General features: G+C 31.4%; 1 protein-coding gene across 1 annotated transcript; it reads right to left on the reverse strand.

Annotated features, from left to right (window-relative positions):
* Nucleotides 1–9,028: 9,028 nt before the first annotated feature.
* LOC141396756 (uncharacterized) lies at nt 9,029–15,980 on the reverse strand. Its single transcript, XM_073972391.1, has 2 exons — nt 15,369–15,980; nt 9,029–10,724 (listed from the first exon to the last, which is right to left on the reverse strand). The coding sequence occupies exons 1-2, from the start codon at nt 15,696–15,698 to the stop codon at nt 10,050–10,052; spliced, it is 1,005 nt and encodes a 334-aa protein (XP_073828492.1). The 5' UTR covers nt 15,699–15,980; the 3' UTR covers nt 9,029–10,049.
* Between the last annotated feature and the right edge of the window lie 418 nt (nt 15,981–16,398).

The following is a 16,398-nucleotide window of genomic DNA, read 5'->3' on the forward strand; positions in this document are numbered from 1 at the left end:
AAATATCATGAAGTTACATGAAGAATCATGAAGATCTACTGACATCAATGCACAATTTAAGGATCTGCGGTTCTACCGTTAGGTTTAAAAGTCAATCACCATCTAACAATAGCATAGATAGATACACAACTCCGTTAATTATTGTTTGTTTCTCTAAAACGATTCGAATTCAAACTAGTTCGAATTACTACCAAATGCTCTTTTATTGTGGAAAAATTTCGTTTTGATTGAAAATAAAAATCAATCAAATACTTTAAAAAAATGACGATTGCTGGTAGATTGAAAGAATTTGAATTCGAATCGTCTTAGTTAAACAGGCCATAAATTCGTAAATATAGTAGCATTAGAGCTGTAAGACAAGACACAAATATGTGCATGCAGATGGGATATTTAGTTTTTTATACTGCGGTAGATGGCGTTAAAAACTTACATAATGATAAGTCAGGATGAATCGCGATGTGAAAGTATTGGTAGTAGTCCCTTCTTTTAAATCGAATAGAGATTATAATCTTTGGAATCTCTAAGCAATATAATTTCACTGTCCTTTTCGGTCTTGTTCACCTGAAAACGATTTACTGCGAAAATGTTTTGATTATACGGCAGTCATTTACTACCTAAAAAATGTGTATGGGAAAATAACCATCTATTTTTAAGTTTTGCCTTAAAGAAAAATAAATTCCTAACTACAATGAAATCGAAGCTTACAGCAAATACATACATAAATATGTATATTGATGCGGTACATGGAGTTAGAAAATATTCCAATACAATGTGGACTTCATACCTTCTCTGAAATCGAAACTAGAGATTGTATCCATAACGTTCCAAGTACACGCTTCTCTAAGCCAAAATTTTCCTTATCCTTTTCGATCTTGTTCGACAGAATATAATTAACCCTGCGTTTACAAATGCCAGTATTGGCAAGATAATAGCAAAAATACAAACTTTTTCACAAATACATTTGTACATTTTTAAATATCTATAGAGAAAAGTATGAATATATTGGTGAAAATGGTTTGTAACTTTGCTATTGTCTTGCCAATACTGTGTGTAAACGCCTAGTTATTGGTGAAATGTCATATATCAGTCATTCACCACATAAAATATTATAGATATATATTTCATACAGACATTTTCAGGTTTTTGTCCCAAATAAACATTAAATGAATTTGAAGTTCAAGACGAAAGACATTTCATGGTTAGTATACCACGGTAGATGGCGTTGGAAAATACCATAATGTTGTGTCACGATATGGTGGAAGTCGTCGCTTATTTTATGTCGAATGAAATTGTAGTCGTAGAATCTTTCGCCATATATTTCCTATTCCTTTTGGGATTCCGTTTTATTTATTTATTTAAAATATATATATAAAAAATGTGGACATAAAATCCACATTTCGACGATTTGAAATATGAAAGTAAAGAAAAAAGTTTATATTTTCGCTCAAGAGAAATTTGTATAGAAATAGAAAAATAGCATTGAAAGCACACATCAATGCTTCAAAGAGAAAAAAGTAGTAAGAAAATAACTATGCTATACATGTATATAACACATACTGTATGAAAAGAAAAATCTTCAAAGTAAAGATCAATAGATGACAGAAATGAATAAGAAGAAAAGAAAGACACTGAGTAATGTCTGAAATATATTAATACTTCAAAATTATGACCATTACCCAATAGAAGAGAAAAAAGAAGAGTTCTTAGCATGTAACCGCAAAAGAACGACTAGTTTTGACTTCAATTCATTAAGGGTTAAATAGAAACATCGCAGCAAAAAAAAAACCATTACAGATATCCTTACTAACCCATTATTTTAACAAGGGAATTTCGCGAGAAATAGGTAATTATTTTCGTCCAGTAAAATATGTAGGTAGTATATGGCTACTGACAGTCGTAACAACTTATTTTAGTAGCCAAAAATAACTACTTATTTCTCTAGACATTTGTAATGAAATTTGTTGGCTGGAATGAGTTCAAATGATATCGAACTATTTTTTTCTTTACAAATTAACCCTTGGAAGGACTATTGCCCCTCCATGTTCATTTATAGGAAAATTTATGAAAGCCATCTAGTTTAATCGTTTCCTGAGGCTACGCTAGTACCATTGAAGTACCAAATTTCTCAAAAACTTTTTAAGGGGTAGTTAAAAACCCATACCAGCGTATTTGTATTTCTAAAAATATCAAATGGAATAATCAACAAATGTTTAAGTTGCAAAATAACAATAAACTTACAATGATAGACTGCCGTGATAAATTAATATTACACCATTTTTAGGTCTAATGCTTAGAAGTTTAGTTAACGTTTTAATACTTCATTTGAAATTCCAAGGTATGTATTTATTTTATTAAATAAATTAATAAAACTATTTTTTCAGATATTCAAGTTTTAAATATTATTTGAAACATTTTTTGTGGTTTTCCAGAACTGCAAGAGTCTACTAATTTGAATTATTTTTTTTTTTCGATATCATAAAGGAAAATTGTTATTGTATTACAAATTTGTAGATTCGTGCAGGTGTTGGAACAGAGCATTTATTGTAAAGAAATTAAGTTTATTCTCAGTTTTGTTGTTTTAAAATGTTCAAACCTAATTCGAACTTATGTCATTATCGAATTATTTTATTTGTAATTAACGTTTTTACTTCGTCTTCATTTAAAATTATTTTTTTTTTTTTTTTTCATTTTGGATTGAACATTTTTCCATTGTAATTGGAATAAGTACATTTTATTTTCAATTTTATATTCCAGTTTTGAGTTAAATTCAAATTCAAATTAAATATAAAACACTTCAAAAGTAACATTTTTATAATGGAATTAACAAATGACAATATTTAAATTAAACATAAAATAAATCGATTTGCAATTGGTGGTTTTCCAATTACAAATTGATTCCAAATTTAATTTCTATTTCTCACTTCAATGCTTTGTTCCGGCATCTTTTTATTTTGAGTATTTAAATCGATACGGCATTATTGGTTATTATTTTCAAAAGTCTATCATTGAGTTTATTATTTAATTAAAAAATGTCTGGCAGAAATTTCTCATCAGATTTTTGCTTGTTTTAATCCCCTAATGAGAATAACCCTGCCATTTTAAAAATGTTTCCTATTATAGGGTGTAACCATGGTACAAATAAAAGGTATAACAGTGCTTCCATATGATTAAACCTTTATTATGTGTGTGACCGACTTCTTTTAATGTTAAATTTGTAATTTGCCTGTAGGGTTGTATTTCTATAGTTTTTCCGAAGCTGCTCTACCTTCACTGTTATACCATGGTTGTAACTACCCAGCAAGCATTTTCTATCGCCCATTACCCGAAGCAGTCACTCCCGGGCGATAGAAACACACATCCGCGATATCGCATTCTAATTGATGTAGGCACACCGTACGGGAAGAAATGAACCACGCATTCGTTTCCTCATAAAAATATCGCCATCGTGACTCTCGACTCTGGACTAAAGCGATTCTTTCAAAGACAACGCATGAGACACATTTATGAGGAAACGAGTGCGTGGTTCATTTCTTCCCGAACGGTGTGCCTACATCAATTAGAATGCGATATCGGGGATGTGTGTTTCTATCGCCCGGGAGTGACTGCTTCGGGTAATGGGCGATAGAAAATGCTTGTTGGATATAGTACCTTTAGGCGACAAATAAGTACATTGTTTGAAAGATATTGTATATTTTACCATAAAATAGTGGCAATGACCAATAAATAAATAAATAAATAAATAAATAAATAAATAAATAAATAAATAAATAAATAAATAAATAAATAAATAAATAAATAAATAAATAAATAAATAAATAAATAAATAAATAAATAAATAAATAAATAAATAAATAAATAAATAAATAAATAAATAAATAAATAAATAAATAAATAAATAAATAAATAAATAAATAAATAAATAAATAAATAAATAAATAAATAAATAAATAAATAAATAAATAAATAAATAAATAAATAAATAAATAAATAAATAAATAAATAAATAAATAAATAAATAAATAATAATAAATGAGTGTAATAAGTACTGTTGGCACTTTTGAATTTTTGGAATTTTTTCGATTTTTTGTTTTTTTTTCTAATATTCAAATTCACTCTAAATATCACTCACATTATACACAATACATATTATTATTTTTTCTGCTTTTTATCATTCACAATTATTTAGTCACTGCACTTTTTTACATTTCAATTTATAAATGATTAAATATTAAATTATTAATTTAATTTTTTCAATTTCACTTTTCCACGAACCTTTCGCACTTACAATATCAAACTGACTGATATTTTTCTTATTGTTGATATTTGCAAATACTTGGAGTAGCTGTAAAACTCTCACCTTATCTCTCTCACGAGAAGAAATAGTAAAACAATGTAAATTGTTTGTGTAAACAATCAAATGCAGAATTTTCATCTTCTTCTGTGACACTAGGTAGTTCTTGCAGATCGATCTAATTTGAACAGTAATACATTTGTTATTGTAAAATGATAAAGTATCGCTTTTTTATAGAAAAGAAGTTCAGAAAGCGATTACTTTTGGTAGAGGAAGTGAGTAAGTCACTTCCAAATGCTAGCTGGGTAGATACAGATTTCTTTAATAAAACCTGTCTTACTTAATAGTTCTGTTGCATTAACACTAATAAAAATGGATAAAATGTGTTGTCAACTATTTGGGAATTGACAAGTTTCACTTACTTTAGTACAAAAATATCTAAAAGATTCTTTAGTCAGCGATGTATTTTTCTTTTCTAATATTAATAAGAAAATATTGTCTCTACCCAACATGATACTCTGGGAGGAAAATATACAAAATTTAAAAAAATTCAATAAATTTGATAAATATTTGTTTGTCGTTAAGTTTCACTTAACTGTAAGGGAATCGACAAGTTTCACTTACTTTAGTGCAAAAATGTGAAAAAGATTCTTTAGTCAGGGATGTATTTTTTTCTTTTCTAATATTAATAAGAAACGATTTTCTCTACTCAACATGATAATCTGAGAGGAAAATATGCGACAATGTAAATTCAATAAATTTGATAAATATTTGTTTGTCGTTAAGTTTCACTTACTCCAGTACATAGATGTCTAAAAGATTCTTTAGTCAACGATGTATATTTCTTTTCTAATATTAATAAGAAAAGATAATCTCTATCCAACATGATACTCTGGGAGGAAAATGCACGAGATAAGAATAAATATAATAAATTTGATAAATATTTGTTTGTCGTTAAGTTTCACTTACTTCGCTATAAAATTGTTTATCGGATTCTTTAGTCAATGATGTCTTGTCTCATCCAACACAATGCTCTGTGAAGAATTCTAAATAAATTATAACATTTAACTTATATCAGATTTTCTATATAAAATATAATTTTGTCTAAGATGGCTATATAATATTAATAAGCCTTTTTAAAAAAGGCCTTTTCCTACCTAATATTCATATTAGGGGGAAAGTAACTTAAAGAAATTTGTTGAAAGTCAGGATTCTAATGACATAATAATATGCATAGATGCACTTTAACACGGGATGATAATAGAATTCTAAAATTTTAAAAGTCCTTTTGTATTGCTCTTCAAATTGTAAAGTCCTTTTGTATTGCTCTTCAATGTGTAAAGTCCTTTTGTATTGCTCTTCAATTAGTAAAGTCCTTTTGTATTGCTCTTCAATTTTTAAAAGTCCTTTTGTATTGCTCTTCAATTTATAGAACTGAGGATTTTAATGATTCTTTAGTCAAAGATGCATAAGCATTTAACACAATTGTTGAGTTGGACATAACCCTGCAAAAATACCCTTTACAAATCTTCTTACTAACCCATTATTTTAACAAGGACATGTCGAACAAAATAGGTGGTTATTTTTGGGCACTAAAATAAGTAATTGTTAAAAGTAATTACTTATTTTACTATTTTTTGTCTAAGATGGCTATATAATATTAATAAGCCTTTTTAAAAAAGGCCTTTTCCTACCTAATATTCATATTAGGGGGAAAGTAACTTAAATAAATTTGTTGAAAGTTATATTTTTTGTAGTTTATAGTGCAGGATTCTAATGATATAATAATATGCATAGATGCACTTTAACACGGGATGATAATAGAATTTCTAAATTTTAAAAGTCCTTTTGTATTGCTCTTCAAATTGTAAAGTCCTTTTGTATTGCTCTTCAATTAGTAAAGTCCTTTTGTATTGCTCTTCAATTTTTAAAAGTCCTTTTGTATTGCTCTTCAATTTATAGAACTGAGGATTTTAATGATTCTTTAGTCAAAGATACATAAGCATTTAACACAATTGTTGAGTTGGACATAACCCTGCAAAAATACCCTTTACAAATCTTCTTACTAACCCATTATTTTAACAAGGACATGTCGAACAAAATAGGTGGTTATTTTTTGGCACTAAAATAAGTAATTGTTAAAAGTAATTACTTATTTTACTAGGGAAATGCTATCCACATATTTAGTAAGATGATTTGTAAAGGGCATTTTTGATGGGTTATGTCCATCTCAACAATTGTGTGATTTAAGTAAGGGATTTGTAAAGGAATGCAACTGAAAGAAATTTGTTGCTGTTTATGTTGAAAGTTATATTACTAATATGAATTGCTTCGTTTTAACACGGAATAACAATAAAATATATACAATTTAAAAGTCCTTTTGTATTGCTCTTCAATTTGTAAAGTCCTTTTGTATTGCTCTTCAATGTTTAAAGTCCTTTTGTATTGCTCTTCAATTTTAAAAACTGACGGTTTTAATGATTCTTTAGTCAAAGATGCATAAGCATTTAAACCAATTGTTAAATTGGACATAACCCAGCAAAAATACCCCCACAAATCACCTTACTAACACATTATTTTTAATATGAGGATGTCGCATGAAATAAGTGGTTATTTTTTGGCCACTAAAATAAGTAGGGGGCCACCGTGGTGCAATGGTTAGCACGTCCGCCTTGCACTCAGAAGGTCTGCGGTTCGAATCCCAGGCCAAGCAACATCAAATTTTCAACGGTGGCAAAATTCCCCCTCAGTAATGCTGGCGACATTTCCTGAGTATTTAAGCCATGAAAAACTTCTCTACAAGTGGTGTCGAAAGACACGCCGTTCGGACTCGGCAATAAAAAGTAGGTCCCATATCATTGAGCCAATATGAATCGGCGTGCACTCATTGATATGAGAGAAGTCTCACTTGTCCCATCTGGGATGTTTGTGGAACAATTATTATTATTATAAAATAAGTAGTTGTTAAAAGTAATGACTTATTTTAGTGGTAAAACAATAACCACATATTTCCACCGACATGCCCTTGTTAAAATAATGGTTTAGTAAGGAGTTCTGTAAGGGATATTTTTGCTGAGAAGTATGTAATGAATTGTTGAATATAATTATAAGCCTACGAAAAAATACAGTAGACCTTTTCCTGTGAAATATGCTTCTTTAAGAGAGAATATACATATTCATGGGAAAGAAAATAGATTTGTTGGGATTTTCATACCCAGTTAGACTTTTCAGTTTTGTGGTATAACCACAGGTTTCAAAGTACTGTAATGAGAAACGATCATAATCTAATTTAACTTAATTGTTATTGTCTAAAATCAATTTTCGTTTGGAAATATACATACATACAGATTGTCGGGGAAATGTTTTCGAACAATGAAAACAAACAATTTTTATTTTAAAACGGCGCCATTCAATTTAAGTTATTTTGATTTTTTTTTTAATTTTAACCTCATGTCTACAGAAAAACCATGCCTTCAAATAAAACTTTGGTACAAACATATCGCTCATTTACTCAGAGAGTGACACATCTCAAAAAAAACCAGTTTCGAGAAAAAATGCGTTTTAAGTTGGCGATTGAATTTTGACTTCCCAACTTCAAAAGATTATTACACAAAACATAAAGTAACTATTGGGTCGTGTTTTACGAACAGTTAGCCAGATATTAGTACTAAATTTCTGTGCAAGATCAAACATGATTTGAAAACCTTTTTGTTGAATTATATGAGACTTGTAGTAAATGAGCTGTAAATATTTGAGTTTTAGAGATTTCGGCATGAAAATTTGACACAAGATAAAGCAGAAGTTGTAGAAAAAATTGAAAATTGAATTTGAGTTATGCCACTCTTTGGGTAAATGAGCAATATGTATGTACCGCTTGGTTAGAAACCCTGTAGGAAGCATGGGGTCATGTGTCCACATGTCACAACTTTGTCTACTATCTATTATGGTGACTTTGTCAACATGTTGCCAACAATCTCAATTTTTTACCATTTTAAATAAAATATACAACTTAAACAAAAGTGTAGTGTTTGGACTAAGTCCATTATCTTATTGCACATTTAGAAATCCACTGAATTTCTTATGATAATTTTATTGCGTGCATATAGTTCAAATACATCACACAATCGTAATAAATCAAGTAGACTCTATTTGATTTGTACGCTATTGGAGTGACATTTGAAATCCAGTGGTTTCCGTTAATCTAAATGTAGTGTTTGCATCCTTCTTTAAAATCTACCAAAAAGTTCCAAGTAGACCAAAAAATCTAGTAGTGAAACTCTGGTACCAATGTCTCCATATGGCCCTTCAACCACAACATGGTCCCTCAGCAACTAGTGACATACATACTAGTTCCAATGTCACTACCCAGCAAACCAATCGTACCGACATCGTAACGAAATCGGTACGAAATTCAGACTGTACGTCCGATGTCGGATCCGAAATCGTAACGATATCTTAACGAAAGTTGTATGAAGTGGTTGACATAATTTCGGAACGAAATGTCGGAGCGAAATCGGATCGATTTCGAAACGAAATCGGATGAAAATTCTTGGGAAATTCGGAAGCCGAATTTTTTCTTCCGAATATTCGTACAGATTTCTGAACGATTTCGGAATAATGTCGTATAAAAATCGAATGTACTTTACGAATTTTCGAACAGATTTATGAACGATTTCGGAATAATGTCGTATGAATAAAGGAGGAAAAAAATGAGGAATGAGACCTCTTTTATTGACCTACTTTTCTTTTTTATGTTTTTTTTTTTTTTTTTTAATTGAAAGATTGTAATGTTAAACGTTTCTAATGATTTTCACTGTTGTTTTAATTTTGTAGTTATAGTAGAACAACTTAAACTTTGTGTATGAATATATTGAGTCTATCAGCACTAGCTTGAATTATTATATGTTGCATTTATATTTAAAAATTGTATATGCGAATTTTATAACCAACCACTTTGTTTTTGGTAACAAAATAACATGAAACCAACCCCTTTTTGTTAGATACAAAAGGTGGTTGTTGTGCGAGGGGAAATTTGTTTCCGATATTTTGCTCCGAAATCGGAAGAAAAACGTTGGTATATTCCAAGGGAAATTTACTTCCGACATACTCTCCGAAATCGGAAAGAAATCTAAACGAATTCCCCTACGAAAAATCGTATAGAAATCGGAGAGAAATCTGAACGATTTTGCTTCCGAAATTGTTCAGATGTGCCGGAGGTCCGACATTTGGTTTGCTGGGTAGTGACTTTCGAATGACACGTTCATACAAAATGTCTCTAGGAAATTACATGAGTTGTCTACAGTTAGTTAGTAGTACTGTTGACAACGTCAGTAGTAAGTCAGTATAGATTCACTATTGACATTTCCTACAAGGAATATTCCAAAGATTTAAATATTTCGAATACTCTCATGGTATTTCTCTCTCTATCTCTCTCTTTCTTCAATTAATCCTCACACGTAAAACATGCCTAATCAATGCATCTGTATTTGGCATATACCAACAAACATTTCGAGAGCATATGTTTCTCCTTTTTAAATCTTTCTCAAACTTTTTACCACTCTCTTTCAATTATTGATTTTCTTTTTTTTCAAATTGCAACAAATACCATTTGCCTTGAAAAAAAAAACTTTCTTTTAAATGGCCCCGTAAATTTACATTAAAATATTTATGGAAAAAATTCCTTAAATAGGAGTCACAATTTTTCCCCGCCCTCTTAAGATATGTAAATAAATATATCATTACATTTCGTGTGTGTTTTCTACCAAGGTCGCCATACCTGTTGTGCTGCCGCCGAACCATTAAGAGATTGAGGTTCATAACCTTTTTCACGTAAACGTTTACGTTCAAATATTTGATGGCGGATTTTTAGCAAAATATCACGTTTACCATTATGGTGGTGGTGTTGTTGTTGTTGCATGTGCTGTGTCTGGTATTGTTGCTGTTGGCTATGTTCATCTTGTTGGTCCATTGCTGAATACTGTAAACGTTGATATTGTTGGCCATGTTGTTCTTCTTCTCCTCGTTGTTGTAGTTGTTGATAGGCAGTTATTGAAATATTCATGGAATTTATATCTGATGATAGGCGGGTGGATAAAATGTTGTTTGTTGCATTCATAATAGTTACTTGTTGTTGTTGTTGCTGTCGCAATTGTTCGGCAATTATCCTTGTGTGACTTAATAATGGTAAGGGTTGATTTTGAAAGACATTCGTTCGACTACATGTTATTTTTGCAAACTCATCTTCATGGTGTTGTTTATCCAAACATTGCTCATCCATATCCTCACTGCTGTGTTGGCTACCTTCACTGGCGTTGATATCATCATCGTTGTCCTCATCATCATCATAATTGCTGTCATCCATAGCTTGAAATTGAAATTGCTTGTGTGTTTTTGTCAATTTTTTAGGACTCTGTTGTTGTTTGTGTAGATTTTTCTAAATTGTGAAAAACGGAAAGAAAAGAGAAAAACAAAACGAAAACGAAATTAGCATGTGCTTGTTGACATTTGAATTGTATTCTGTGACATTTCCAATAATAGCGCTGCCCGTCCTAAAGACTAGCCCAGTAAAGTGTGTCAGAGAAATTGAACATTTACTGGTGTTTTTTATGTAATTTGTGATAAGTATGTAGTTTAGTATTGAAAAATATATAAATAGAGTTAATGTTATGTATTAAAATTTAAATTCCTGACCTAGATGACCATTTTGATTATATTTTTCACTGTTTTTATTTCATTAAAAAAATGAAAACAATTGAAGAATGTGAGGACCTCTCATTACAAACGAAAATTGAATACTACCCAAAGGCAACATTTTAAAGAGCATAGTCAACCAGAGAGGGAACCAAATTGAGAGCCTTTTTCACAAATTAATTAGGGTATATTGAAATAAGGACTGTTCCATGTTGGCAAAACTAGCATGTGCAATGTTATAATCAATAGGCCACAGAAGAATAAGAAGATGATTAATTTTGGCTAGAAAAAATGTGCAAAGTAATGGATAATATTAAAGGAATTTTCTGTAACATAAACTCTGTCAATAAATGACTTATTACGCAGTGCAACGTGCTCTGGTAACAGGTGAAATGAACTGAATACTTCGCCAACATAATTCCAATGTCGGAAACCATTGATTGATTTTAAGATAAGTTTACGAGCACTGTCACAATGCAGTAAAATTGATTTGAGAGCTGCTTCATAATTTTATTGGATATTTGTAGGGCTTATAGAGCTACATCCTGCATTTTTGTTAGTGAACTTTTCTAACTGCCATATTTAAACTGATTTGACCGGAAAATATATTAGAAACTTAAAAATACCGGAAATCAGGTTGTGCCTTTATATGGTGACTACATTAATAGGTGGAAACTCAATGGCAATAAGTGGAGATATGTATAACGTCATTTGTAGGTAGCGTTGTTTTGTGACTGCTGACAATTATAATGCAACATTGTGGCTGCTTTAGTTGGAAAATGTGGCCTTGAATGACTTTAAAATAAAATGGGGCTGTACCAAAACCTAAACCTATTTCGACAAATTCGAATATTAAAAACAATAATATCAATTTTAATGTAACGCGGTTAGAAATGTGAACACATGGTGAACCCTGAGCCTTATGGCCATTAATGATATTGAAACAGATTTCACCCACTTGGTTGGATGATGTGGCTGAAACTTTAAAAATGCCGAAAATCGAAATTTCCATTTGGGTTCAAACTTAGAACTTCTAAGTACACTCACCATCTCTAAAAGGAATTTCCCACCCACTAACTTTGAGTCCCATTTTGTAGCACAGTGTCATTTATCGATATTTTCCGAAAAATGTACACATTCTCGAGGCCATAACTGCTTGAAGGGGCGTTCCAATGCGTTTGCGGTGTGCTAGAGAGTTCTTAATTTTTGTCTTTGCTACAATTTTTGTCTTTGTGTTGGATCGAAAATCTCACTGGTTTGACTCTTACATGCCAAAATATCCAAAAAACCTTGAATAAAACATCAAACAAAAATCCGGGGGCTCGACATATGTCTAGTAGACTTTTTTGCTCAGTACAATACCAAGAATCAGAAACTCCAGGCGCCCATTAAAATTTTTTCCTTCTATTCAAATCGCCCCGGCCTAGTATACATACATCAAAACATGTACGTTAGAGTGACCCAAAAAACAAACAAGAAAATATTTTTTTGGGAACTCCTATCCCCATATTGTTTTCCATGTGATCCAAAAGCTTTATATATGACATTTTAATGCGATAGATTAAGGTTAACCCGTGCCAACCTAGCGATCTTTGTTTCCACAGTACATAATATGTATGGGGCCAAAGGCTCATTTTCAGTAAAATTATCTAAATGCCACAACTATGGCCCGATCGATGAAAAAACTTTACCAGTTCATTATTTTGGTAAAAACGATTTCTACAAAATTTTTGAAAATCGGATCGGATTATGATATAGCACATATTTGGCAGATTTTGCGTATTTTATGCCCTATAATATAGCTAATAATAAAATCCGATCCGATTTTCATTTTTTTTTTACAAATCGTTTTTTAGGCACAATAATGAACTGTAGGCCTATTCTGTAACTTTTATCGATTGAAATGTTGTTAAAATTTCTTTTGTTTTTGTAGCAACTACAAAACAAACAAATGGAATTGTTGTAAAACAAACAATGAGTAAAGTTGCTAAAAAGTTACTGAATAGGGGGGGCTGATAAAGTTTTTTTCATTGATCGGACCATAATTGTGGCATTTAGAGAATTTTCGTGAAAATTCACCTTTGGATAGATACCGTTGTATGAAGTCTATATGAAAACTTGGACTTGTATCGACAACTTTCTGAAGGAAAGTTTCGCAGCTCCAATGAAACAGAGATTGGATCAGGTGACTAAAGTCTTCAAAAATTCCAAAAATCGGGAGGCACTGCCTTATGAGGGCAATATGAAATCGTGGACCTTTGTCGACAATTCTCTGAGATATTTTTTTACCCACAACGAGGACTCAATAACAAATTTCAGACAAATTAGTGGGATGATGAGGCTAAAACCTAAAAATTCCAAACATCGGGAGGTATCTTTCAATGGGGACTGTATTAAACCGTGGACCTATACTGACAAACTTCTGGTGCCAAGTTTTGTAGCTCCACAAAAAAAAATAACGAAATTTTAGCCATTTCGGTTAGAAAATTTTGTAAAGACCTTCAAAATACCAAAAATTGAGAGGTGCCGTTTTATGGAGACTATCAAAACGTGGACCGATATAGCCCATTTTCAATATCAACCATCTTGGGAGTTATTGAAACTTTTGTACCAAATTACAAAGTTCTATCTATAATATTGCGAACTGTGTACTGATTTCTACAGACAGACAGGCAGACGAACATATGGACATACTGACATCGTACCATTATATATTCCTTATAGAGTGTCTGGCGAATATTTCGATGTATTACAAACGAAATGTAAAAATTAGTATACCCTCTATGTAATACCACCCTCCAGTACCTAATAAAAAAACCCCGATAGATCCCACATACCTATTATAAGATCAAATTCCTTTCTGTCAATTTGGAGAAGTGGATGATCTCAGGTTGGTCAGGCTGGTACGCACGATAGCTCTAGAATGCAGTAACCGATTAGGTCCAAACTTTGTGCATCGTAATATTTTTTGCACGCTATGATAATGGTCGCAGATACAATATATTTATTAAAGCATTTTTGACTAAGTTAAAGTTTTTAAAAAAGTTTACCAAATCCAATTCTTGTGGCTTTCCACACGAAATTGTAACGTTTTTGAGTAAGAGCAGTTTAAGGCCAGTTAACGAATCGTTTTGAATTTCTTACAGCAGGTTGCCCTCTCCGGCCTTATTAAGATCGTATAACTTATTTTCGGGGGCAAGTCCATACTACCTTCAATAATTACCAAAAATCTGTAAAAAACCTACGTCCTGCTTCTAAAATTGAGCCAAGTAATTCAATAAGGAAGGATACTATAGGGTCCAATCTGTACGCACCGTAATAGTCCTTCAGAACTTACTTAATCAATTAATTGTCTATATAGAACCATTACTTCCGGTATCTCCTTCACAACATTTCAAACATCTTAGTTTAACTGCAGTGTAGGGCCACTTCTTGAATCATATTTTAACAAATTAGTCCCTGAGGTGCGGATTACAACGATATACTTTTTTATTGCGGAAAACCATATTTCCCTCTGTAATGAGACAAAAGTTCCACACAAAACCAACTCAAATGGTGTTTTTATTATCTGCCTGTGGAATAATTGGTATAGTTTTTTCTGACACCTCCCGAGAAAAAGGCTAGAAATTTAGGCTTAAATTCAGTTTAAGTTTCGCGGATAATGTGGAAATTTGGTGGGCATTGTGCTCCCACTACAACAAATTTATTTATTATTTATTATTATTTATTTTTTTTTTTTTTGAAGTTGACCTTTCCCAATATAACATGTTCTGGTTCTGCTTCTGATTTTCACTAATTTATTTTTTATGGAGACTCTGAATTATCCAAAATCTTCTACAGTCACCAAAGGTTTATCTGAACGGCTTAAAGTAGACCGAATACTTATTCTTCCCATGAATACCTTAGTCATGCAATGTGAGCTTTATATTGGTATCGTTAACAAGCTCTCAGTCTTTAGCACAGACGGAATGCCTTATCTGTTGTGTTTCTGAGGAATAGGTAAAATGTCCGCCTCTTCCATAAGTCAACATTATAACTTTTCTGCGAGGTTAAATTCCTCAGTGTAATGTTCTGCACACCGTTTCAATATGAATACAAGTCTCCCATTGTCCCTTCTGGATGTTTCTGGGAAACATTTTTTCTATAAATTATAATAATAAATTTTTTGTGTGTTTAAGGTCACAGTGTTAACTGAAACAACCACATTCCAAATTTTTTAAAATTTTTCAAATTGTTGTTATTCTAAAATTGTTTCTAATTAGTTTCTATTATCATTCAACAGTCCTTATTCATTATCCTTACTGGTTCTCTCTCTCAAACATGTTTTATTTTTTCTATTTTCCCTTTGTTTTCAATTTTCATTTCTCACTCTCTCTCATTAACTTACGTTTCTTTTGGATTTTTCAGCTAAAAATTTACACAATTGCAAAATGTGCTCGGCCGTGAAACGTTTTTCTGTTTCCAACTCGATTTTGCGCATTGCTGGGTTGATGTAGTCAACATCGGGGGGACCACTACTCATGACGACATCATTGTCATTTTGTGTGACATCACAGTTGCTAATGTGGCCGGTATTCATCATTTTAGTTTCTTTTGTGGGTGTTGTTGTTAATAAAAAACACTTATCACTTTTCTTTTTTGCCGTTGTTGTTGTTGATTTAATATTTATATCTGAATTCAGACTTTTATGTTTCATTAATTTATACATAATACCCATTTAATAAAATATTTTTAAATATTTGCTTTTTAATGTTTTAAACACTTGTTTTTGTTTTGGGTTGTTTTTATTTTTTGTTAATTCTTAATTTCAGAAAATCAATTTCTTTTCGTTTTTAAACAAATATTTCGTTTTTTCTCAATACAACAAATAAAATCACAATATATTTTTATAGTATCACAAAACACATGTCCCACAGACCAGCTATGAACTGAAATAAAACAACAGTCTTAAAAATCTCTTAGATGTTCACTCCTTGAATACGTTTCTTGTAATGATCATGTCGAGGTTCCTGCCTTTCTACTTATACTCAAAATTACATGTGGTGGTGTATTTTTTGAAAAGTGTTTTCTTGCTGAAAATAACACACGAAATTTTCCCGCTCAAAAATAATTTTCCATTCCTTTGTTTTTGTTTGTTTGCTTGCCTGCCTGCCTTGCACGGCCGACCTCTAGTGAGAGTGTATCATCCGTCTAAAATGAGTGAGAGTGCGGGGAAATTTTTAATTGTATGAACATTGGCCGTGTAAGAATCGAAGTAGAATACAATGTTCGGGCAATGAATGGGAATGGGTTTGTTGAAGAAAATTTTAAGGCATTTTCCGTTCTCAAGGGCATGAGAACACATTGTATATTTGCTATGAAGGAAAAATAAGGTTAATAGTTAACTTTATTTAAGTATGCTAACGCATACACAGTGT

Source organism: Musca autumnalis, unplaced genomic scaffold (genome assembly GCF_047663935.1).
Source record: "Musca autumnalis isolate F117 unplaced genomic scaffold, ASM4766393v1 scaffold_3, whole genome shotgun sequence".
Classification (NCBI taxonomy): Eukaryota; Metazoa; Arthropoda; class Insecta; order Diptera; family Muscidae; genus Musca; species Musca autumnalis.